The sequence below is a fragment of the Schistocerca nitens genome, chromosome 8 (assembly GCF_023898315.1).
Source record: "Schistocerca nitens isolate TAMUIC-IGC-003100 chromosome 8, iqSchNite1.1, whole genome shotgun sequence".
Lineage (NCBI taxonomy): Eukaryota > Metazoa > Arthropoda > Insecta > Orthoptera > Acrididae > Schistocerca > Schistocerca nitens.
Window position 1 is genome coordinate 19,845,747 of NC_064621.1, and position 26,517 is coordinate 19,872,263.

General features: G+C 40.0%; 1 protein-coding gene across 1 annotated transcript in view; it reads right to left on the reverse strand.

Annotated features, from left to right (window-relative positions):
* LOC126198440 (AP-2 complex subunit alpha) overlaps positions 1-26,517 on the reverse strand; it is a 363,223-nt gene that overhangs the window by 88,148 nt on the left and 248,558 nt on the right. The window contains exons 7-11 of the mRNA XM_049934762.1: positions 26,043-26,151; positions 3,877-4,196; positions 1,775-1,912; positions 1,491-1,673; positions 1,174-1,305 (exon numbers count right to left, since the gene is read on the reverse strand). Coding sequence (XP_049790719.1) covers positions 1,174-1,305; positions 1,491-1,673; positions 1,775-1,912; positions 3,877-4,196; positions 26,043-26,151 — 882 coding nt within the window. The remainder of the gene's footprint in view (positions 1-1,173; positions 1,306-1,490; positions 1,674-1,774; positions 1,913-3,876; positions 4,197-26,042; positions 26,152-26,517) is intronic.

A 26,517-nucleotide genomic window follows, 5' to 3' on the forward strand; every position in this document is an offset into this window, starting at 1 on the left:
TGCTCTTACTTTTTCTTCCTGTCCATTGTTTTCATTTGGAATCTGTGAATCTGGTAATATTTTTTATTTACCTATCACAAAATGGTAATCTATTGGTTAAAAAACAAAATAATCTATTTATTCTGGTACGGTGTAAAAAATGCATATCTCGTTACATGCAAATGCACATTTTTTTAGAATGTTATCGTCACAAAAACATTTAAAACACAAATTCCTGTTGCAGTATGGACAAGACAATGCAGATGAAGATTTAAACCAAAGAATGGATCATATACAACCGTGCAAAATGAGGAATAGTAATAATGAACGCAACAACATGGACGAAAATATAATATGATGAAACGGAAGAAATTAAATCGAAAATAATACAAAAAATAATTAAAATTAAATGGACAACGATTCCAAACAAAAACAGAACAACAGAAAGAAGAAAATAAGAGTAAATGAAAAAGTTAATACAATGATTAAAATGACATAACAAACTGTTAGAAATATTAAAGAATTATGTCTAAACCAATTAACTGAATAAAAACAATGATCAAAGCAATTTTGATAACCACTTAAAACTAAAAAAATTAAGTACCTGACAAGATTCGACCCACAATGTTTTGCAAGGCAGGCTAATCCACTAGCCACTATGCTACAATGCCATGCACACACACACACACACACACACACACACACACACACACGTCAGTTTTAAGGACCTGAAACACCACAAAAAATTTTTGTTCATCAATTACTTCCAAACTAGGGCCCCCTATGGTGAATGGTTGCCTGGTGAGATTCCTTGGACCCTACTCCAAATCACCATACAGATGGTTTCAAAAACTCAATCTCACCCTTGGGGACCTGCTCTTGTAAGAACAAAACTTATCTCCCATCAGTGATGTTTGTACAACTGTCCCTGTGTTTCAGATGCACATCCATTTGGACTAAATTAAGGCAAGCAACAATGTCTTGACTCAGGCTGTTAGTGGTTTCACTATTTGGCTCTGTCATTGTGGACATATTGTGGAAGTCCAGTGGACTAAGTAGTAATCCACAGCTTCAAGACCACCCCGTGAGTTCATCCACAAATGGAGGAAGAGAGGGCAAATTAACAATTATGATGTACCCTCTGTTATGCATAGTACAAAATTTGTGGAACATATGTGCATTTTAAGAACTTACCTTAGAATGCAGTAACTGAAACTGGACAAGGGGTGATGAGCGTTGGTCTCCAGCAATCAGATTTCCAAATTCACCAAGAATGTATCCACCAACTTTTACCATATTTTCATGGCAAGCAGGTGCTTGAAGTGCCTGTGACAATTTCACAGAAAACACAGCCAATTTTCACAAATGAATTAAAATTAAAGTAATTCACTGCCAATTCATAACAGGAAAAATTGTTAACAGGAGAGACTAATATTTGATATGGCTTATCAAATTAGATCTAATTTTACTATTTTGTAACTTACTAATGTGAACTTCCGTGAGGATCTTACCTCAAAAACAGTTTTGGCAGCATAACCCTGCACATCATCCCTATTAATAACTATCTGTATGACACGATACCAGACTTCTTCAGAAACATAATCACCCGCTATCCTTATAAGATTGAGTATGACATCAACATACCATGTATAGTCCGTAGCATATTTTTCTGCTAGTATAGCCACTTTCAAAACCTGTAAACAATTTTGTGATTGGTAGAGAAACTGTATTAGTATACTGAAGTACATAAAATTTTCTCTGGACGAATCTATCAGTACAAGAAACATATGCTCACCATTTCCTCCCTGATTGAGTAGTCTGCAGTCTCCAGGTAGTTTAGCATTTCCTGTACTATTTCTTCAGCATTACTCTTGTCACACATTGCATACAATAGGTCAACTGCTTGCTGGCGCACTGATACATCCTTTTCCATCTGTGAAATGTAGTTACAGTACTTTTACACTAATCTAAACTATTCAAAATAAATTTTTAAAGTAGTCTAATTTCCAAAATACAACTTCACACACACACACACACACACACACACACACACACCTGAATTGTACGACAATTAAAGCTTTTTAATACTGGTCCATAACATGACATCATGCTCACTTATCTGTAACTTTTTATTTCACAATTGCAACTTCAAATTTTGTGCCATTTTCAAGTATAATATTTAATGTCATAATGTATTTCAGAAACATGAAGAAAACAACATTCTTATGAGACTGTGATAATGTTGTTTGAGTTGTGCGACACCCAATGAAATTCATCCCCAGTTAAATAAGATGTGGCAATGTTGTCTTGGATGTATGTAATGCGCGTTTGTTAGCGCGACAGTTCAAAGAAGTCAGAATGTCATGTGACAACAATCCAAGACACACTCTGCCTTGCATTGGTTGGTCTGATGACGTAAATGAGCAAGTGGACAAAGTTGTTTTGGAGGATTGCCAAATGAGTGTGGCACACCTCAGCTCCAAGCTGGAATTCCTGTAGGGTGTGCATACACAAGCCTGCATAAAGATCAGAAACATGAAAAATGACATCCAGGAGCATGCCATGAACACCGACAGATAACCGACCCCAACGCTGCATGCATAACATGTTGTCAGGCAATGTTAATGTGTGGTGACAACACAAAAAAGATTTTCTTTTTGTCAGTTGTAACAAGGGATGAGACATGGGTGCATTTTTTCAATCCTGAAGCAATGCGTCCATCACCTCAGTGGAAGTGAAACTCACTCACCCACCCACCCACTAAAAAGATTTTTGAAAAAATTATGGTGGCCATGTTCTGGTACTCTTCTCACTCACTGCATTTTAAAGGGCTGCATTTTCAAGGGCACTACTGTGACAAGTTTCTCAGCAAGATGTTTCGAAGAGCAAGCTTCTTCCAAAATGGTCAGGAAAGTGTGCATGTGTGCTTTTTCACAATACAATGCACCAATGCATCAGTGCATCGGGCAAATGTGCCTCTGCAGTTTCTTTGTGACAATATATCTGATTTCTGATGTTCCCTATTCACCTGATCAGGCTGTTAGTGACTTGACTGTTTCCAAAAATGAAAAACACCCTCTTTCATCACATATTCACTAGCCATGCTGCTACTGCATCAGTGATTTTTCAGTGGTCAAACCATACTCCCGAAGACGCATTCATAGCCATGGAACAATGGTATCAGCATTATGAAAAATGTATGGATGCAAGGAGGTCACATTGAAGTACGATGTTTCACAGTTTTCATGAGATTAGTTGATTAGGGAGACAGAGAGAGAGAGAGAGAGAGAGAGAGAGAGAGAGAGAGAGAGAGAGAGAGAGAGAGTGTTTCTGAGATATGATTAATATTATTAATATTTCTACCGAATGCAGATCTGTTTCACTTTTGGTTGGGCAATTGACATTTAGGTAATTTTATATCAGCTTTTAGCTGTGGCTGCACACCCCAACAGTCAATTTTATTTGTGATGGAGAAATACGAGTAATCCTCATCAATTCATAAATTAAACACTAAGAATGACGAATGTTTTCTCCATAACCCTGTTGCTCTGAACATTTTCGGCATCTCAATTTAAGATCCACCAAATGATGTAACTGCTATGGAGAAGTAACACATGATGAAATTACCATTCTGTGAAATGGTCACCACACCACTTTTTTAATTACAGTATGAAGACTGCATCCCCCACCCACACCATCACCACTAAAATATATTTAAGCAACAAAGATTTCAGAAACTATATTTATAATACAGTTATCTACAACAGAATCAAACGGCTATTTCTGAATCACACTACAAATGTAATACCAATTACAGTATACTATGCGCACACACTTTTTCATTGCATACACTGGACTTACCACATACTACTCATAGTGTCAAATGAGCAATCTCACCTTCATTGATAAAATTACTACTTCCTGGTGCTTTTTAACAGCCTCATGGGAAAATTCAGAAGTGGCAAGCAGGCACATTGATTCCAAGGCAAGATACCTCAAGTTTGTTTCTCTGTTTGAAAGGAACTGACCAAGTTGATTACATGCACGAACCAGAAGGTTTGGTTCAGTGTCATTATGAATAATGAGACTGATAGCTTCAAACAACACTGCATTCTTTGCATTTGAGTGCTGCACCTTCTTTGATTTTGGTGGTTCTTGTGCCTTGTTCAATATTGTCTCAAGACATTCATTTAGGCGGCCACGTACTCCAGGGTCCTCTGTAAATATTAAATTTGAAGAACTCATGAAAGTGATTGTTGATTGTAAAAAATGCACTTGTGCATAAGGAAGCACATACATTAAATCCAACATATTGCATGCATTTCTACTTTTCACAACATACCAATTTTAAAAGAAAAGACAGAGCAAGTTCCAAATTTAAATGAATGTGCATACAAAGAAATACAGACACAATGTCTCCTCCCAACATTTAAGATAGACTCATTAGCATGCATCAACTACTGCACAAAATTTATTTTGTTGTGGCTGGAAAACAGATTACAAAGAAAAATGTTGTGTGGTGAAATAATATATTTAGGGCAGCAAAGCAAAAATTCAGACACCTTCCTAGACCATGCAAGAAGCGGAGGAAAGCAATTCAAGCCACAACAGTGAAGTGGAATTTCACCACGAGGAATCCACTGATATCCCAGTATGACAGGCGCACGACAAGCCTGTTATTACCTCACCTCACAGCCAACGAAGGCTACTACTTGGATGGCCTGATTTCCTGGAGTCCAGGCCACTGCGACATGAGGGAGTGAAGAAACCAGCATGGTAGCTTAACAAGTACATGCCAGTCTTGTATAAATATTGTTCATTTTTCAGTAATGATACTGAGTCTGCAGCTGACCAGCCTGGAGGGGTGACATATGTTGGTCTACCATCTGCTGTTCTAGCTGCCTACACACTTCCATCCAACAGCAAGTCCTCTCCTGGTGACTTAGAAGCTGTCAGCCATAGCACTGTCACATATGCAGAGAGTGATGAGAAGGGCTTTGGCAACTTCGATCAGCAAGCCACTTTGTGGCCAACCTTATGGACTCAAACGTGCAGCCAATCTTCTGTCAACGCAGTGGGGTGTTGTCTCTACTGGCCACCTCTTGCTCCTGTGGCCAGACTCCATTGCTGCTGGTCCCTCTCCTTTCCGAATGCCATAATGTGACTCAACACAACTCCACACATTGCAGTCAGGGCCGGTGACTGTCACTGGCAGCTTAGGTGATGCCAGAGGTGTCTCGTCACCTCAGCAGCCTTGTGCTGCCCCTGTTGTCACAACAGCATCCATACATATTCCTGGCAGGATGTACACTACTTCTGCTTTGCTGCATGGTGCAATCTGGGAAGCCATTGCATTATGTGTGTTACTGTATAATAAATGTTTGGTTCTTTTATGCTGGTTCAGAAATGCCTATCAGATGACTGACAGGTAGCCACTCACCAAGCCATCAGACACCCACATTCTTGGGTAATGGTCCATATCGCACTAATTTCAACCTGTCTTCAACAACCAATTAACATGAAACCCCTGGGTCTGGTGTCTGAAGGGTATCTGGGTCCAGCATCTGAACTTCAGCCACAGCTTGCATCAGCATTATGGGTCTGTGACACACTTTTCAGACTGATTTCTGTGTTACAGTGATGACCAGTAAACAGGACGTTTGTAGACATTTAAACCCACAAGGAAGGCAACACATGCAAAAGGTTTGGCAATTAAGCACACCAGTGCTCTGGATCACATTGGATAATGATAGGATGCACAGATTAGTCTAGCAGTTTCCCTGGCTATCCCTTACATTTTTTTGTATTGTCAAGTGGAGGTTGCACAAATGTTGGGAACATGGACAGCGAAGATGCAGGAAGTGACTGAAGCTTTAAGAGTGCAGAATTTGAGCAAACCACTGTCACATTGCATAAGCAAGAAAGGGTTCTGCCAGTCATTAATGAGCATGCACATGCCAAGTCAGTAGAGGCAAAAGCTATCCCTGTTATCCTGTTGCAGCTCATCTGGTAAATCCTCCTTTTTGGGTAAATCAACTGAGAATGTGTCACTGTTTGTTAGTGATCTGAAAGTTAGGTAATTTTTCAGATGAGACCCTTGTATATGGCCAAGGTACGATAAATTGGAGATGCGAATATGTATGCCATGCATCACAAAGGATTAAATAAAGCATTGACATTTGAACAGCTTACAAAGGGGGTTTATCAACATGACCACAAGTGGAAGAGTGCTAGAACTTTAGTGATCAGCTCAATGGTTTACCACAGTTATGGAATTGGGCAGTAGGAGCATTTTGGACAAAATTAGGGAAGTTGCCGTGCAAATAAATGAGTTAATGCAAAACATGGAAGCAGACAATTTTTCTGCAGAAAGAAGCAAACAGGGAGCTGGATGTATTTTGAGGGGACTTCCACCGGATATGCCAAGAAGGTGAAGAATGGAAAAACCAAGGGACTTAGCTTCCACTACTATGACTGCTATATAAATTGAAGTTCAACACTGCGGCTTGAAGACATGATAAGTGAAGCACATTTTCCTCCAAAGTGAAATGCTATAGGTTTGGGTGTACGGGCTACATCATGAAACAACGCCATTAATCTCGGTGTTATGGGGCATTGGACACAAGACTATCACAATAAGATGCAGAATGCACAGTCATGGGACAAATGTTGGTTAAATGTCAATGGGGATTTGTCAATCATCGCACATCAATCCCAGTAAAATGGTGTGGAATGCTGCTTGTTCGGTCTAGTAAATGGAATGAAAAATCTTGAGTGGACACAGGGGCTCACATGTCACTAGGTAGTCTGGATCTGTTACGTAGGAAGAGACTTAAGTCTCCACAATATAGGTTCCATGGAATAAGTGTCAACGAAGTGATGCCACTGAGGTCAATGCTGCTGACTTTCAGTGTTTGAGCAAGAAATTTTCATGAATTTATGGAGTGGTTGCTACAAATTAGTGAGAGGTATTGTGTGATCTTAGGGCTACAATTTCTGGATAAACATTATGCAAAAATTGACGTTCCACAGTGTACTATCGAACTTACCAATCATGAAGTAGGTACCAAACAACTGCAGATACATGCACTGAAGGTCAGTTTGCATGGTAAAGTACTGAGAGGTATATGACAACATAGTCTTGGTGAGAGTGGGTACTAACCTACTGAGTGGGATGTTATGAATTTTAGAGCTGCCGGAGTGCAATGCTGAGGTAGATATGTCACACTGTTTGTGTGCATAAGAGAAAGGGATGGGGCCTATGTGGTTCAAGTAAATGTAGATAACATTGGCAAGGATGAGATGAGTCTGCCAAATGGATTACTGACTGCCACCTTGGACATCCTAATTAGGAATATCTGAACAGGTTGAGTGCCAAAAGCAAATCAGTGAATGTGTTGTACTTGAGAAGGTGAAGCATTTAGAGGGAAGAGAGAAAACAGTGATGGAAGCTTTGTTGCTATAATCTGCAGATCTGTTTAATCGTGTTGTACTGTTACCACTCACAACAGTAACACAATGTAGAATACCAATAGATGGTAATGCTCCAGTGTGCAAGATGCTGTTCATAATCCCTAAGCAGCTACAACCAAAAATGAAACATTTCATCTATCAACTGTTGGTTGATGGCATTACTGAACAAACTGATAGTTCATGGGCAGCAGCCATTTTAAAAATTCCCAAGAAATTATTTGCTGGTGCAAAAAAGTATTGATATTGTGATTACTGGTAACTCAACACAGGAACTATTGCCAATGCATATCCTATACCGAACGTAACAGACACTAGACAACTTGGGTCAGTGTAGATTTTTTCTATGTTGGGTTTAGAAAGTGGTTATCACCAGTTGGAAATGGTTCCAGAAGACCAAAATTGTTTGATGCCATTTGGTCTCAAAAATGCACCAGTTACTTTCCGAGGACTGTTAGATGGACTGCTCAGAAGTCGAAACCAAAACAGTGCATGGTTTATGTTCACATGGAAGGGCATGTACAACCATCTGAGGGAATGTTCAACAGTTGTTTAACAGTTGACAAGGGGAAGGCCTCAGACACGGCCAACCGATTCGGCTAATTTATGGCAGGCCACTCAGGTACAATCTAAAATGAAAGACTAAGATAGCCGCCCCCCACCATTTTTGGGAAAACCATCCCTGAAGTTCACGACACAGTATCAACTCTGAATTAACAAGGTTTGATAAATAAGTGACATCATCTTACATGGGGGCCACAAAAATTCTGAAAATTTTAAAATAATTATGGAAAGGGGCAGAAGAGTTCATTAAAAACAAATATTTTCCTAGAAATGTTTATGCACCCATAATGTAATTGCTGCGCAATGAAAGCACCACTGGCATAATGACCAAGACATCTGGCTAGGCAGCAGAGAACCTACATATCATTCCCAACTACATTCTTCCCCCTGCCCTGTTTGAAAATTGGTAGGAGTACAGGGGTTAACCATAGAAATACCAGAACATTTTCTATAACACACATTACCAAGGTTTGGCGTGTATTTTGTGCCTTCATCGGGGGGAGGGGGGGGGAGGGGGGGGGGAAAGTGCAAAATTTATTATAACTGTTGTTTGCTTTTCCTCACAACATAATTTTTAAAGAGATATTGAGGTGTAAGTAAGGTTCTAAACCTGAAAATATTGAATATGACTTTCAGTGGGGAAAGACATATCTTAAATTTTTGGGTTAGTTTAAATGAAAAGTTCAAAACATTAATGGAAACTGGCAAAAAATTCATTAAAAACAAGTATTTTTCAAAATTTTAAAAAACGTATTAACTGACTAGAGGTCAATATTTTCCTAAGGTGGGCATAAATTACCCCTGCAAAATATCAATGGCCTGCCAGTTGTCAGTTTTCACTTGAGAATTTAAAACCAGCATTAAAGATGAATCTGATCTTTGTGTTTACAAACACTGAGTAGGGGGTATTTTATCATGTGACCCAAGCAATCAGGCAACTGGATACATTTGCAGCCAAAATATGGATGCAAGGGGCATGTGGTGGAATATGCTTCGAGGCAGTTAAATAAACTGGAAATTATTCAGCAACAGAAGAGGTAGTGTTGGCTGTCATATATGGTGTCATTTACATCCATTGTTACCAGTATAAGGAAAAAAAAATTAAAGCTGCAACAGGCCATGCGGTGTTGAAGTGGTTGCTGGGAATGAAGGATTCTTTTAGTTGATTAATACAATAGGCTCTGAAATTAAGTGATTTGGGGAATGAAATGGTATATAAACCAGGCAAAAAGTTCATCAAGACCAACAGCTTGAGTAGGAAGGTTGGAGTCTTGCGAGTGCTTGGTATGAGCAGTGCTGAGTGGCAAGAAGCATTGACTGCTGACACTGGCCAGCATTTATTTAGGGTACAGCTGCAATTTACAAACATATGGGAGCAAGTGCTACTTGTGTCAGTTCCAGTGACAGAATATTCAAACCCCCTAAGAATCTAAATAAATGATACTAAATATTATTCAATTTTGATAAAACTTGACATGTAACCTTCTGTTATTAAAAAGAAGCTGGTTGCAAAATCTCAGCTTTCTGGCAGGGGTATTTTCAAAATTAGAGAAAATTACCTAAAATACCAAAAACCGACACTTAGAGAATTAAATTCAATTAGGAACTATAATAGTTTATCTTTGTACCCACATTGCTAATGACGAATGTGCAAGTGTACTTTTTTTTTTGTAAGAAGACAGGCAGAATAGTTATTTGTAGAGTAATGTTTTCCTAAAGTTATCTCAAGATTAATTTTCATTTAGTTTCAATTAATAAACATTATAGTAATAATTTGCTTGTCAAGGTCACGCCAAAAAATCTGATGTACGACTGGCTCAGAACAGTTTATGCGCGAATATGATCTTGAAACATTGATCGGAATGGCTGTTCATTTGATCAACCAATCAGGGTGAAGTCTCTCCCGCACTCTACCAAGTAGTATACGCGCTGTGAGCAACAGCACCGACAGTCGTGGACTAGCTTTTGAGACGCGAAGGTCATGTTAAGTGTGTCTGTCCATAAAACGTGTAAGATGAAGAAATGTTCGGTATTTCGTGTTCAGATGGATTTGTAATGGTAGCTTTTGTTGCTACAAACATTTTGTAAAATGTTTGAGAGTTGTGGGATATTTTGTTCAGGAGATATACGCGTGTGACTTGTTGGACTTACAAAATGCCGCGCGGCGATGTTCTGTGTTCTACTACAGAATATATCTGGCGAGCAATCTTTGTGAAAGAAATCCACTGAATGACTTATGTAAGAAATCAACGTTATGTGTAGAAAGTGACTCTATATTTGCGTGATTATTCTCAGAATGGACTTGGGAGAATCCTGGCTGCTTTACGTGTGACATAAACTGGGAACTTATAACAGCAGTTTTGCATACTGAATGTGGGCTGATGACATGTTTAAGCAAAGAAAATAAAAACTACTTTTACCAGATTCCTGAACTTCCAATGAAGATCAGTATTCCGTTTTCCACTCGAAAATTTATTATGAATATTTACAGGAACAATCAAAATGAGATTTACGCGACCTCAGTAATTGTAGATATTATGTGCTGTTTTCATCAATGCTGCTTTTTCATCACCTTGTAAGTATCTACGTTGGAGAGTGAAGGGGCACTGAGCAGACGCCGATCTGAGGAAGGTGAATATCAATTTGCAGCATGCTTCAGGGACAGTTCCATCGCATTTGGTGCTGATCGGCCGGGTAAATCTGAAAGTATTAAAGTTCGTACGGATCAGAAGTTATTAAAAAAAAAACAGCAGTGTATTGGGATTTGTGCCATGAAGAAATCACACAGGTGTGAAAATAGGAACTGACTGTTGGACAGTAGACCCGTGTGCAGTTGAATGTGCATCAAAAATGTGGCAACGGGTGGAATGAGGCTGCAGACTTTGGCAACAGCAGTGAGAACAACGGACTGTGCACTGTAGCAGACGACATGCTGACAACAGAAGATCGAACGGCGCAGCAGTACAACAGTAAACAAGACGGACGGAACAGTTTGAGACATGGTGGATGCGGGGACCCGTATTGTGTACTAGTATGCTGACCCTGGAGTTCAGACCCGCAGACTTGTCTCGCCGAGCAGTTAACCGGTCAAGATCAAAGATAAGTGTTCTCCTCCTGTGTGTGTGTGTGTGTGTGTGTGTGTGTGTGTGTGTGTGTGTGTGTGTGTGTCAAAGAATTTGTATTTTGGCACAAAGTAATCAGAAACTAGTAGGTGAAAAACTAAAGGCAGATTTAGACTATGTAGATAATTCCATGATAGGAAACTTCAGTTTTGATTTATCACAAGCAGATGACAGCGATTTGCCTGAGTCATTACCTTCTAATTCTGATCAAGAAAATGATTTGAGCATGGTAGAAGCCGGTGTTGAATATCTGTCAGTAGCTATTCCTAAAACAAAACAGGAACCAGTGTCAATTGCTGATTAAACAAAAGCAGTGTTTCATCAGATATGTTTGTGAATATTCTCCAGCATATGAAAGACATGGGATCAAATATTGACGCAAAAATGAGTCTTATGGATTCAGAAATTAAACCCTGAGTAAGTTCTGACATTGATACTAAAATGAATAAACTAGGTTTGGGTATAAATGAGTTACACAGTGAGGTTGTAGAAATGGAATCCAAAATGGAAAACAAAATTTTCGAATTTGAGGGAATCATGGAAAAATGACCTGACTCTGTTGGGCAATATTAATTAGGTCAGGCAAGAATGGAATGCTGCAATTGTAACAGTGGAAAATGAACTAACTTCCTAGATTAAGCAGGTTGCTGAGAATAGTGAACAGTTCAAAGAATGTTTAAATTTATAAGTGGGTAAAATTTATGAACATGTACAAAGTGTACAAAATTACTACGAGGTTAACCATGCTGTCTTAGAGAGTAAAATTAAAGAAGGGAAAGGCATGTGTACCAAGTTTGGAGCACAAGCGGCTAGTAAACTCACTAACCTAGAAACTAACATTAGTTTAGTACTAGTGTGAATGAACCATTAGGTAACCATGAGAGGAGACTAACAAAAGTTGAACAGAATGGTAACAGACATAATGTTTGTGTAATGTCTAATGGTGTTGTGGAATCTGTGGAAATTGCCTATGTAACGCGTCGCCAATTTCCGAAATTTGATCCAAATAAGAATGTGCATCCAAAAGAATTCTGGAGTGACTTTGAAGATGTGTTACCTAAAGTGTGGGACGATAAACAAAAAATCAGTTTCATTACTTCTAATCTAGTGGGGGAAACTAGAATTTGGGGTAACCTAGCTTCAGATAAATGCAACAATCTAGTGGAATTTAAGCAGGCATTCTTTGAAGAATATTGGGGTAAGAGAAAGCAAAAAGACATTTTGAATAAGTTTTGGTCAGGGGAAAAATACGATCCTAAGAAAGATTGCATTAAAAGGTTTGTGCAAAAGTGGGTGACTACACTGTCTTATTTAAATTCAAAAGTTGAGATAGAACAAACAATCATGGGCATTGAAAATAAGCTGCCATTGTACTGGCAGGTTAAAATCATTTCTGCACCCAGGGATGACTGGCAGATTTGTTCACGATCTTGAGAGGGTCGAAAACATTTTGAAAGAGGAAGAAAATTACAGAAGAGAGTATAGACCTCCCATAAGACATACTGACAGCAGGACATAAGTCAATGTAAATAAAAGAAGTGTACAAAGAGGTAAAGGTTACCAGGGTAGGGGCAGAGAAAAAGGAGGTAACGCTGGAGGCAGGTACAGTAACAGAGTACAGTAGTTTGAGTGTGGTCAGCTGAGAGCCGATGATGTAATGAGTGAGAGTCACCTGTCAGGTGATAGAAACAGCAGAGGTAATAACGTTACATGGCAGGAAAACTTAACAGTCTGCGATGATGCTAGCGTTTACAGACTACAACCATCTAGATTAAACCTGCTAGGGACGTCCTTTGTAAAGAAGGCACCTACTAAACAGTATTTTGAAAACAATGTTAGTGAAAATAGGAGGGCTAAGGAGAGTGACACTGCTAAACAATTTGTTTCTTTAGAAAAGGAGATAGCATTTTGTGAGAGTGAAACTTCACACAGATATCAGCAAAACCATTTTAAAGAGGAACTTATTTCAGAAAGTAAATATGTAGATCAGGAGGTGGGGGTGGATCAGCACCACGGAACAGATGAGAGGCTACCTGGAGACTGTCGAATTAATATCATGGAAACGCAGGAGGAAGAGGATGACAGTGTTGAGGAGATTTTGAATAAAGTAAGTGGAGTTATTTCAGAAAGTGAAGAGGAGGAATCAGGAGAGGAGGAAGAAGAAGGAGGAAATATAGATAATTCTGTCGACACCTTTGGTAGGGTTGCAGAAGAAAAATATATTTCATATGGAGAGGAGGGAAAAGACGGAGATGCTTTTTCCATTACGAGTGATTTAGTGAAAGAGGCTAGTAGTAGTAGTAGTAGTAGTAGTAGAATAAGAAGAAGAAGAAATAAGGTGAAAGAGGATCCTGTAAGTGTACAGTTAATTTCCACTGGAGGGGTAGGTTTTGACAGATGAGAGGTGATGCACAATTTACTAGACGAACCTGAAACTATGTCTAAAAATAAATCCTAGACAATCTATCATTGAAGTCATTGTATTTAATGATATCATTCCTTGTTTAAATGACAGTGGTTCTGAAATTTGTGCAGTGTCACAGGAACTTGTGAATGCTCTCCAGGAAAGTAAAGCAGTTGTGATAATGCCAGTAAGTGGTTTAAGCACTATTGTGGCCACTGGTAGAAGCAAAAAGGTAGTGAAGCAAGAGTTAATGATACCCATTACCATAGATGGGGTTCAGTTGGAACACAACATTTTGATTATTAAAGGACTTCGTGTTGAGATGCTGGTAGGTGCCGACTTTTTACAGAAATGAGGCGGTAATAAATGTACGAGGGGAAACTATATCCATTCCTTTTGTTGGAGAAAAAGGGTCCATTGCCAAAGACTTGCCAATACGCTTTTGCAGAACCACAGTAAACATTGAAGAGATTGATGAAGATGGAGAAGTGAAAGAAGTTGGTCCTGTTGAAATAAAATCATTTAAGCAATTGTGAATCAAAAACATACTTTATTTAAAGAAGTACATACTGAAGGAAACATAAATAGCAGTAACTAAGAAGCCTCAGGGGGCATACATTCTTTGCATTATCAGGTGGTTGACGATCACCAAGCATCCCAAGTTGTTGACAATACTACTTCCCTTTCTTTTCATGATGTCGACCTTCCTCATCAACATCCAGAACTTTAGCTATCTTCTTTCCTACTTCCCTATCAGTACATAGCGTACCCGAGTAGTACAAAGCATACAGAGAGCTAGTGTCCCAGTAGAAACTAAGAGGACTAACCAGAATGGGAGAGGAATGAGAAGTATGCTTTAATTTGATGATACAGAAATATGGCAAGAGTCTTTTAGAAGCTTTTGTGACGTGTAAAGATGTTGTAACAGTAATGTGTCAGAGGCAAGAGAGGATTGCCTGCCTAATGAGAAAAAAGAAATTTGTACTTTACAGGGGTAATGCAAGAGTAGGTTTAATAATGAATAAAAAAATAGGAGTGCGGGTAAGCTACTACAAACAGCAAAGTGAACGCATTATTGTGGCCAAGATAGACACGAAGCCCACACCTACCACAGTAGTACAAGTTTATATGCGAACTACCTCTGCAGATGATGAAGAAATTGACGAAATGTATGATGAGATAAAAGAAATTATTCAGATAGTGAAGGGAGACAAAAATTTAATAGTCATGGGTGACTGGAATTCGAGTGTAGGAAAAGGGAGAGAAGGAAATGTAGTAGGTGAATATGGATTGGGGCTAAGAAATGAAAGAGGAAGCCATCTGGTAGAATTTTGCACAGAGCACAACTTAATCATAGCTAACACTTGGTTTAAGAATCATGATAGAAGGCTGTATACATGGAAGAACCCTGGAGATACTAAAAGGTATCAGATAGATTATACAATGGTAAGACAGAGATTTAGGAACCAGGTTTTAAATTGTAAGACATTTCCAGGGGAAGATGTGGACTCTGACCACAATCTATTGGTTATGACCTGTAGATTAAAACTGAAGAAACTGCAAAAAGGTGGGAATTTAAGGAGATGGGACCTGGATAAACTGAAAGAACCGGAGGTTGTACAGAGTTTCAGGGAGAGCATAAGGGAACAATTGACAGGAATGGGGGAAAGAAATACAGTAGAAGAAGAATGGGTAGCATTGAGGGATGAAGTAGTGAAGGCAGCAGAGGATCAAATAGGTAAAAAGACGAGGGCTAATAGAAATCCTTGGGTAACAGAAGAAATATTGAATTTAATTGATGAAAGGAGAAAATATAAAAATGCAGTAAATGAAGCAGGCAAAAAGGAATACAAATGTCTCAAAAATGAGATCGACAGGAAGTGCAAAATGGCTAAGCAGGGATCGCTAGAGGACAAATGTAAGGATGTAGAGGCTTTTTTCACTACGGGTAAGATAGGTACTGCCTACAGGAAAATTAAAGAGACCTTTGGAGATAAGAGAACCACTTGTATGAACATCAAGAGCTCAGATGGAAACCCAGTTCTTAGCAAAGAAGGGAAAGCAGAAAGGTGGAAGGAGTATATAGAGGGTCTATACAAGGGCGATGTACTTGAGGACAATATTATGGAAATGGAAGAGGGTGTAGATGAAGATGAAATGGGAGATACGATACTGTGTGAAGAGTTTGACAGAGCACTGAAAGACCCGAGTCGAAACAAGGCCCCGGGAGTACACAACATTCCATTGGAACTACTGACGGCCTTGGGAGAGCCAGTCCTGACAAAACTCTACCGTCTGGTGAGCAAGATGTATGAAACAGGTGAAATACCCACAGACTTCAAGAAGAATATAATAATTCCAATCCCAAAGAAAGCAGGTGTTGACAGATGTGAAAATTACCGGACAATCAGTTTAATAAGCCACAGCTGCAAAATACTAACACGAATTCTTTACAGACGAATGGAAAAACTGGTAGAAGCCGGCTTCGGGGAAGATCAGTTTGGATTCCGTAGAAATATTGGAACACGTGAGGCAATACTGACCTTACGACTTACCTTAGAAGAAAGATTAAGGAAAGGCAAACCTATGTTTCTAGCACTTGTTGACTTAGAGAAAGCTTTTGACAATGTTGACTGGAATACTCTCTTTCAAATTCTAAAGGTGGCAGGGGTAAAATACAGGGAGCGAAAGGCTATTTACAATTTGTACAGAAACCAGATGGCAGTTATAAGAGTCGAGGGACATGAAAGGGAAGCAGCGGTTGGGAAGGGAGTAAGACAGGGTTGTAGCCTCTCCCCGATGTTATTCAATCTGTATATTGAGCAAGCAGTAAAGGAAACAAAAGAAAAATTCGGAGTAGGTATTAAAATTCATGGAGAAGAAGTAAAAACTTTGAGGTTCGCCGATGACATTGTAATTCTGTCAGAGACAGCAAAGGACTTGGAAGAGCAGTTGAACGGAATGGATGGTGTCTTGAAGGGAGGATATAAGATGAACATCAACAAAAGCAAAACTAGGATAATGGAATGTAGTCGAATTAAGTCGGGTGATGTTGAGGGTATTAGATTAGGAAATGAGACACTTAAAGTAGTAAAGGAGTTTTGCTATTTGGGGAGCAAAATAACCGATGATGGTCGAAGTAGAGAGGATATAAAATGTAGACTGGCAATGGCAAGGAAAGCGTTTCTGAAGAAGAGAAATTTGTTAACATCGAGTATAGATTTAAGTGTCAGGAAGTCATTTCTGAAAGTATTTGTATGGAGTGTAGCCATGTATGGAAGTGAAACATGGACGGTAAATAGTTTGGACAAGAAGAGAATAGAAGCTTTCGAAATGTGGTGCTACAGAAGAATGCTGAAGATTAGATGGGTAGATCACATAACTAATGAGGAGGTACTGAATAGGATTGGGGAGAAGAGGAGTTTGTGGCACAACTTGACCAGAAGAAGGGATCGGTTGGTAGGACATGTTCTGAGGCATCAAGGGATCACCAATTTAGTATTGGAGGCCATCGTGGAGGGTAAAAATCGTAGGGGGAGACCAAGAGATGAATACACTAAGCAGATTCAGAAGGATGTAGGTTGCAGTAGGTACTGGGAGATGATGAAGCTTGCACAGGATAGAGTAGCATGGAGAGCTGCATCAAACCAGTCTCAGGACTGAAGACCACCACAACAACAACAACAACAACAACAACAACAACAAGTCTTTTGAGAACCAGAGAGGTGGACTTCCAAGTTTATTTAATGTTAGTGAGGTATATTATTCTTGAATATAGTGTATGAGATGTGTTGGCACGTCATGCTTACTGTTTTTCTATAACGACGTTTTGTATCTTTTCTTGAATATTTAGGTGAAGAGCCACAGAAGTTGGCTGGAGTTAGTTTCAGAATTCTCCATAAGAACTTTAAATAATTTTGTAGCATATTTAATGATGTATTTTTTTGTGTATAATAGATTATTTGTGTGAAGTCCAGCAGTAACGTTTTTCTGAAAGGGGGTTAAGAAAGAGCAAATTTGTAATCAGCCAATTCTGTAACAGCAACCTGCTTAATTACTAACAGATTTTGAAAAAAAGATGTCAGTAGTAGTGCCAATTTTGGGTACTGCTGAAGTTTTGAGAAACGGTTAATTCATTTTTCACTGAATTTATTAATGCTAAATGTAAAGAAATGATGGATAAATAATGAATATGAGTTGCCTGAAAAAGATTGAGTAAAATTTTTATCCAAATTTTTAAAAAATATCTATAGAAGTTTTTTTTTAAAGAGTTTTGCTTTAACTTTTGAATTTGAGAAGCAAGTTTGAAGGCATAACTGTTGACTCTAATTAACATGAGTGTTAGGTCAGGATGTAACGTTGGAGAATGGACTGAGACATACTGTATTTTACAAGTACAAAAATTGTAATGAACCTGATACAAGACAGAGAAAGCCCAAGGTTGAGACCGAGCTGGACGATGTATGCCAGCTATTTTGTGATGCAAGAGTAAGTGTTTTTCTTTGGATTTATTTGGTAGCTTTTGTTGCTACGAACATTTTGTAAAAGTCTGAGAGTTGTGGGATATTTTGTTCGGGAGATATACGCGTGCGACTTGTTGGACTTAGAAAATTCCACGTGGCGATGCTCTGTGTTCTACTACAGAATATATTTGGTGAGCAATCTTTGTGAAAGAAATCCACTTAATGACTTACATAAGAAATCAACGTCATGTGTAGAAAATGACTGCATATTCACGTGATTATTCTCAGAATGGACTTAGGGGAATCCATGCTGCTTTATGTGTGACAAACTGGGAACCTATACTAGCAGTGGGCTGCTGACATGTTTAAGCAAAGAAAATAAAACGTACTTTCACCAGGTTTCCAAAATTTCAATGAAGATCATAACGAGATTTATGCAGCCTCAGTAGTTTTAGATATTAGGTGCTGTTTTAATCAACGCTGCTTTTTCATCACCTTGTAAATATCTACGTTGTAGAGTGAAGGGACACTGAGCGGACACCGATCTGAGGTAGGGGAATATCAATTTGCAGCTTGCTTCAGTGACAGTGAAACTCTGAGACAGTTCCGTCACAAACTGACTACTGAAGTTCAGCATTCCCAACATTGTAATCACAGGTCAGGGCACTAATTTTATGTCTGATCTGATGAAACACTCATGCCATTAGCTACAGATTCAGAAATTTGGGACTAGTCCTTTTCACCCTCAGTCTATTGGAAGAACAGCATGTTCACCGTCTGATTATCAAACTGCTGAGTTGTTATGTAAACAGACATTACAACGATTGGGATGTACATGTCCTGTATGCCGGGCGGAATACAACTCTGAAGTACACAGTAGCGTTGGGTTCTCACCATATGGTAGGTGATGCCTTCACCTTTTATACAGCTACACCTTAGCTCAGTAAAAACGGGGGGTTCGGTGAAGACATTTGCAAAGATGTTGTGGGATGTGTGGCAGAAGATGAATACCAAAGCACTCGAGTGACACGAACAGACGGAACAGCATGTTAGTAAATTACCTCAGCACAGAATCAGGAACAGGATTTGCTGGTGAATCCTGGTGCACTTTACTGTGAAATAATAAAGTTTCAGTCCCAATACCAAGGACTTTATTAGGTCAGAGATGACATCACCTGTGAAATCAAGTTGCAGGTAACAAAGAAAACTTCCATTGCGCACGTGGGACACGTTAACGTCATTTAAAGGGGCTGAAGAAGATTTGAAGCCAGCTCCAGTACCATCGCCAATATGGGATGTTAAAAAGTAGGAGAAAGAAAAATAGAGAAGTTAATGATCACAGCATGCACATCATACCTTATGCACTTAAGACTGTGTCTGTAAGTAAGGACGTAACTAAGTATTTTTAGGATAGTGTGTGAGGTAGTTTTTCACTGTTTTGAGGTATTTGGGGTATGTTACAACTTTTTTGTTATTAGTAAGTATCATTGTTTTCTGGGAGTTTTAAACAGTGTCTGTATAGGTTGCAAGGACAGGACATGAGGCATTGCCAAGCAACACATACACTTTTTTTAAATGGGGGGTGGGGTAGTGATGCAAATTCCTTTCTCCCACCTGTTTTAACTCCAAGAGCATCCATCCACAGTGAGTGCCTTAATTCTGATAAGTCTACACCTTTTCCGGGAAGAAGTAGTGGATGCACTACGAAAGTAGCTATTTTAAATATGCGTGTTATTTTCAAGTCAGACAGACATCATGCTAAATAGTCAACAGTTGATGTTACAGCTGACCTATAAAATGTGGGAAGAGCAAAGTGAGATATGAAGATTGTAGGAAACATTTGCAGAGAAAGGGGACAGCAGGGGGTGTGAACACAAGTTCAAGGAGAACATCGTGGGATATGCTTTTCATATGAGAAGTTGAGTGAGCAGTTAAGTCACTTAGCGGACTTGACACCACCGTTGCTGATACGGAAGAAAAGGGGATGGCTGGATGCAGGTGGGAAGTTACTAAAAACAGTGTTTGGTAGAGTAGACACTAATGATGGTCAGGAGTTTAACAGCATATTGCAACAAGTGCAAGCAGTAGCAAAGGCTAATTGCACAACTCTGCAATGGCATACCACACAGTTGATGAATCTAAATGCCAATATGTCAAATAACACCAGTGTAGTTCAAGAATTGATTGTGGAACTGGAAAGACATAAGGAGTACTACGGAAACAATGAATGACAACCTGGATGGAATGCAGAATAGGTGAAAGAATGGCTGCAGGAAAGTAACTACACTCACTGGCAGACAGTTTGAGTGAAGCTAGGATTGGAGTAGCAATGTTGCGTGAAGCACGGACAAGTCAATCCTATATGGTTGCTACCACAGCAGTTCCTAGACAGACTATGGAAAGCACAGCATGTTAACAGCAGAGTTGCAGCACATAGTGAAACCAGCATAATGAAGTTTGTTCTTTTTCTACCACATTTCAACAGTTGGAATTAAAACAGATGACATGGAACTACGCACACTATGTGATCAAAAGTATGTAGACACCTGGCTGAAAATTACTTACAAGTTCGTGGCGCCCTCGATCGGTAATGGTGGAATCCAACATGGTGTTGGCCCACCCTTAGCCTGGATGACAGCTTCCACTCTTACAGGCATATGTTCAATCAGGTGCCAGAGGGTTTCTTGGGGAATGGCAGCCCATTCTTCACGAGTTCGGCACTGAGGAGAGGTTGTGATGTCGGTCAGTGAGGCCTGGCATGAAGTCTGCATTCCAAAACATTTCAAAGGTGTTCTATAGGATTCGGGTCAGGACACTGCAGGTCTGTCCATTACAGGAATGTTGTTGTGTAACCACTCTGCCACAGGCCATGCATTATGAACAGGTGCTCAATCATGTTGGAAGATGCAATTGCCATCCCCGAATAGCTCTTAAACAGTGGGAAGCAAGAAGGTGCTTAAAACACCAATGTAGGCCTGTGCTGTGATAGTGCCATGAAAAAAACAACAAGGGGTGCAAGCCCACTCCACAAAAAATACTACCACACCATAACACCACCGCCTCCAAATTTTACTGTTGGCACTACACACGCTGGCAGATGACGTTCACTGGGCATTCGCCATGCCCACACCCTGCCGTCTGATCGCCATATTTTCCCACTGTTCAATAGTCCAATGTTTACTCTCTTTACACCAAGTGAGGCATCGTTTGGCATTTACCGGCGTTATGTGGCTTATGAGCACCCACTCGACCATGAAATCGAAGTTTTCTCACCTTCCGCCTAACTGTCATAGTACTTGCAGTGGAGCCTGATGCAGTGCGGAATTCCTGTGTGATTGTCTGGATGGATATCTGCCTATTACACATTACGACCCTCTTCAACTATCGGCAGTGTATCAGTCAACAGACAAGGTCAGTCTGTACGATTCTGTGCTGTAAATGTCTCTTCACATTTTCACTTCGCTAGCACATCGGGAACAGTGGACCTAGGGATGTTTAGGAGAGTGGAAATCTCACATACATATGTATGACAAGTGACACCCAATCACCTGACCACGTTCGAAGTCCGTGAGTTCCATGGAGGGCCCCATTCTGCTCTCTCACGATGTCTAACGACTGCTGAGGTCGCTGATCTGGAGTACCTGGTAGTAGGTGGCAGCACAATGCACCTAAATGTATGTTTTGGGGGTGTCCCGATACTTTTGATCACATAGTGTATGTTGGTGCAGTTCCCAGTGGCAAGTAAGAATGAGTGGTACCAATGCTTTACTGTATATTCCTTCCCACTGTAGAGGAAAGCTATAGGACAATTGGTACAGGTAAACACACAAGAAATGTTGCTAGTTTTGGAATGAAAGGAGACTTATGTATTGATGTCAGGAGAAGTGCTATAGTGTGTGTGTGTGTGTGTGTGTGTGTGTGTGTGTGTGTGTGTGTGTGTGTGTGTTTGTGAGAGAGAGAGAGAGAGAGAGAGAATATGAATTAGGGTCTGCCTGACTAAGGTCGATCAAACTATTTTGCATGCATGTGTTGAGTACAACTGTTTCTGGGTAAGACTGAAGTAGCCGAATGTAATGTCACAGTAAAGTACCCCCATTTTCAGAAAGTGGGGCTTAACTGGGTTCACTCAGTATTTTCTCTAGAAATACTAACAGTAAACTGTGAATGTGAACTTCATGTGACTAGGGCCTCCCGTCAGGTAGACCGTTCCCCTGGTGCAAGTCTTTGGATTTGACGCCACTTCAGCGACTTGAGTGTCTATGGGGACGAAATGATGATGATTAGGACAACACAACACCCAGTCCCTGAGCAGAGAAAATCTCCGACCCAGCCGAGAATCGAACCCGGGCCCTTAGGATAAACATTCTGTCGCGCTGGCCACTCAGCTACCGGGGGCAGACAACAGTAAACTGTAACAGGCATGGAAAGCTTAAGGCCACAATGAGGATGGAATACCATGAGTCTAATCAGTTTGTATGAAGACAGGTATGACATTCTGGTTACTGTTAGAACTGCCATAAATCTGACACACCATAGGTTGTATTGGCTGGAAAAGCAACTAGATGTGTTGCTAACCCAGAAACTACTAACCTTTTCAAATGATAACCTGAAACCAGACTTCCTAGACTCATTCACATCACAAATGGGATGGATTACAGTGGAATGAATGTTCCAGTACAGACAGCAGCATCATGAAAAGCAACACCATTATGTTACATGTATTGGTTCCGATTGCATTTAGTGTAGCCTACATCTAACTGCAAGCAAACACACTTTTACACCACCCACCTCACCCCCATCCTTCAAACTGCTAGTACACCAGAAACCAGTTAACTGGATAATCAGTGGCAAGTAAAGATAAAGTTAGAGGAGGAGAAATGAGTGGAATTGGTAATTATCATGAGATAGGATGTTTGAATTTGTGACATGGAAAAATGATTTTACTTGTGTGTAAGCAATGATTTTGAGGAGATACGTTCCTGAGGGAGTAAGAGTACAGTGGACTGGATGTAGAAAATAATTTATTAGGATTAAGAGTGTTACTGATTACACATCCATCAAGCTGTACTAGGATAAGAATGAAACCAAAAGCATTGTAAGTAATTGTTGACTTGTGTGTGTATGTTGAGCCTTGCAAGAGAGACCTCGAGCAAACCCCAAGCCGAATTATTCCCAGGAGAGGGGAGCACTTCTTGCGAAATAATATATTTGGTGCAGCCAAGTAAAAATTCAGACACCCTCATGGCCGAAGAAAAAGTGGAGCAAAGGGGGGTAAACTATAACTGTCGAGTATAATTTCAACATGAGGAGTCTGTTAATATAGCAGTATTATGGATGACCGTGAGCTGGTTACCTCACCCCATAATCAACTCGAACAGTCCGAGGTGCAAATCATGGATAAAGCAAAAACATGGAGCAGCTAGAACTTGGATGGCCTGATTTCCTCACATTCAGTCCACAGTAATACTACGAGTTGGGGGGCAGACAAACCGTTTCTGTAACATAATAAGCACAGGCTTGTCTTGTATACATATTGCTTTGAGATGTGTACACCCTTCCATGGAACATTGGGTCCCACCCTAGGGACTTTGATGCTGTTAGCCACAGCACCACTATCCACGCAGAGTCCAATGAAAATGATTTAGGCACCTTCAATCAGCAGGCCACTTGGTAGCCTACCTTATGGACCCAAACGTGCAGCAGCATTTCTATCAATGTGGAGGCATGCTGTGTCTGCTACCCATCTCTTGCTCCTGTGGGCACATTTCACTGCTGCTGGCTACTCTGCAAGACTCCACCAAACTGCACTCAAGGGCACCGGCAGGTTAGCTGGTGACTAGAGCCCTCTCTCCACCTCAGCAACCTTGTGCTGCCCATTGTAACAGCAACATCCACACAGACTGCACGACGCTGTCAGCGCATTCCGGGCAGGGTGTCCATTCTTCTGCCTTGTTCTGTGGACAGTCTGGGATGCCACTGCACCATTTCTATTGTTTAACAACAAATGACTGGCTCTTTAATGTTGTTTTAGTAATGCCCATCGGGCATCTGACAGGCACCCACTCGCCAAGACACTGTTCACCCGTCCTGGGGTGGTGGTCCAGGACATCCTGACATCAAGCCATTATTCTCAACTGCCAGCAAAAGCCCCATGTGTCACAAAGATAACATTGCACACTCTTACTTTAATAATACTCAAGAACAAAAATCAGTTTTAAATGCTCCACTAAGGCTTGATATCACACTTGCTATAATGAAACATTATAATTAGTATATTCATAAACAATATAGCAATTTCTCAATTGTAGGAATGTAGGTATATTCAGTCACTTTAGGAATGTAGGTATATTCAGTCACTTTAGAGTGGCACATTCGTACAGTTGAAACTAACTCAACACCCAGCAAACCAGAGAAACTTTACAAAACACTGGGTGTTTCAAAATTAATATCAGGTTTTAAGGCTTTGTAGGATTTATCACAGTCAAGTTAGATTTCTAAATAATACATCAAATGAAAGAGAAACTGACAATTTTCTTTGTATGCCATTGTGCTGGCTGTCTTTGCAAAGGGAGAATGCTGGAAGACCAATAGTGATTGAAGAACGAGAAGAATGAGTGAGGGGGTTGTTCACACATGGCCCCAGGAAATCACATCAGAGGGGTAGTCTGGAATCGGCAGTGCACGTCTCATCTGGGTGGGTACTTAAGATGGTGATTACAGCTACTCCCTTATTGTCTGCTGCTGTTTCAAGTTCTAAAGCCAACAGGCTATGATTACATGCAAACTTTGCAAACAGAATGTTGCTGCATTACAGATATTTTCTGGATCATGTAGCCTTCAGTGATGAATTGACATGTCTCCTAAGTGGAACGTGCATATGTGGGGGTGGAGCTGGGGGGGATTGGAGGGGGGGGGGGGGGGGGGAAGCAAATCTCAATGAGATGGTACAGCTGCAAGGAGGCTCGTCTAAATCGAATATTTTTGTTCCATATTTATCTTGGTGTGTTATAACTATGGCTCCTTCTGCAAATGGAAGAAGCTGAACAACATAACTTTATTTGGCAGCATGACTGTGCACTGCCTCTCTGGTGTACGCAATTGGTTAGACGACGACTGACCCCTGGATTGGACTCCAGAGTCCGGATGATGGCACTTGTTTCACATGGTGTCTATATTCACTCAATATGATGACATACGAGTTTCACCTTTGGGGATTCATAAAGAATCGTGTATGTGGCTCCGCCACCAGCTGATCTGCCCGACTTAGAAGTAGGATTGAAGCATTTATTGCAACACACTAATCAACTTTTTCTCAAACTCTTACAGACGCGATGTGTGGCATTTGATGAATGATGTTTGTATTGAACATTTGAGAAAATTTTTTTGACATGCTCTTTCATTTGATGTATTATGTCTAATTTTAAGCTTAATGTAATAAATGCTACAAAGCCTTAAAACTCCATTACTCATTACGAAACACCCAGTATGTAGAAGGTACGGTTGTACATTAATGTATTGTCTTTTATGAGCAGTTTACTTTTATTGCTGTTTCATGTTAAAGATTTTTAGCATCTATTGAAAGACAATTAGCTCAGTCACACATTAATTGTGGTGGCTGGCATGTCTGTTAACATACAACATATTTACATGGTGTGTGAATGACATTTTCTGAACACACCCACAGCTTTATTACAGTGCTCTTTCTGTTTATGACCACCAATCTTCTGCCACTGTAGAAGTATTGTGAATGGAAGTGTATGGATTCTTTCTGGTTTTATACCACACTGCCTAATGACTGCTATTCACATTTAGGCATTATTGTTTGCGACGCACAACTTTACAGATGGCCCAGCACTCACAGTGAATCAAAACTTGATGACTGTGTTGTCTCTGTCACAAATTGTACATAAAATCCTGTGAACAAATCTGTGTAATGATCACTGCGTGCTATGTGAAGCTTCTCTGAGCAATGATGGCCACCAAATATGAACTTACCTTACTCACACTATCATACAAAGTTATTTTTTACAATTATCTCACCTGGAGGAGGGTAATTCTGTAGTAACCTAAGCAACTTGACCGACAGCCAGGGAGCAGGAACAAAGTAGTATGTGTAATCTTGCAGGTCAGTATAGCTTGCAGTAACAATCTGAAAGAGAAACCATGATCTATACTGTTTGAGGCTACCTTCCAGAATGGGAAATGGTGGCATAAAATATAAGTACATTTAATAGTAGCAGACAATTTTCTGAACTAATGTTAATTCCTATAGACAGTCAAGGTGCTGGTTGTTATCCTTCAGTACCAGCTGCCTTTGTTTGTTCATTTGCATTGTTTTGCAATTAACCATAAATTGTAATTGCTGTTCTAATAGTCACCACATCGTAATCATTATAAAACACACACACTGAAAAAAACATGTAGGAAAGGCATCAGGAAATAAATGGTCAGGCGAAGACAAAAGAGAACACAGTGAGCATATGAACAAATTTGGGAAGAATTGAGGAGCAAGTGG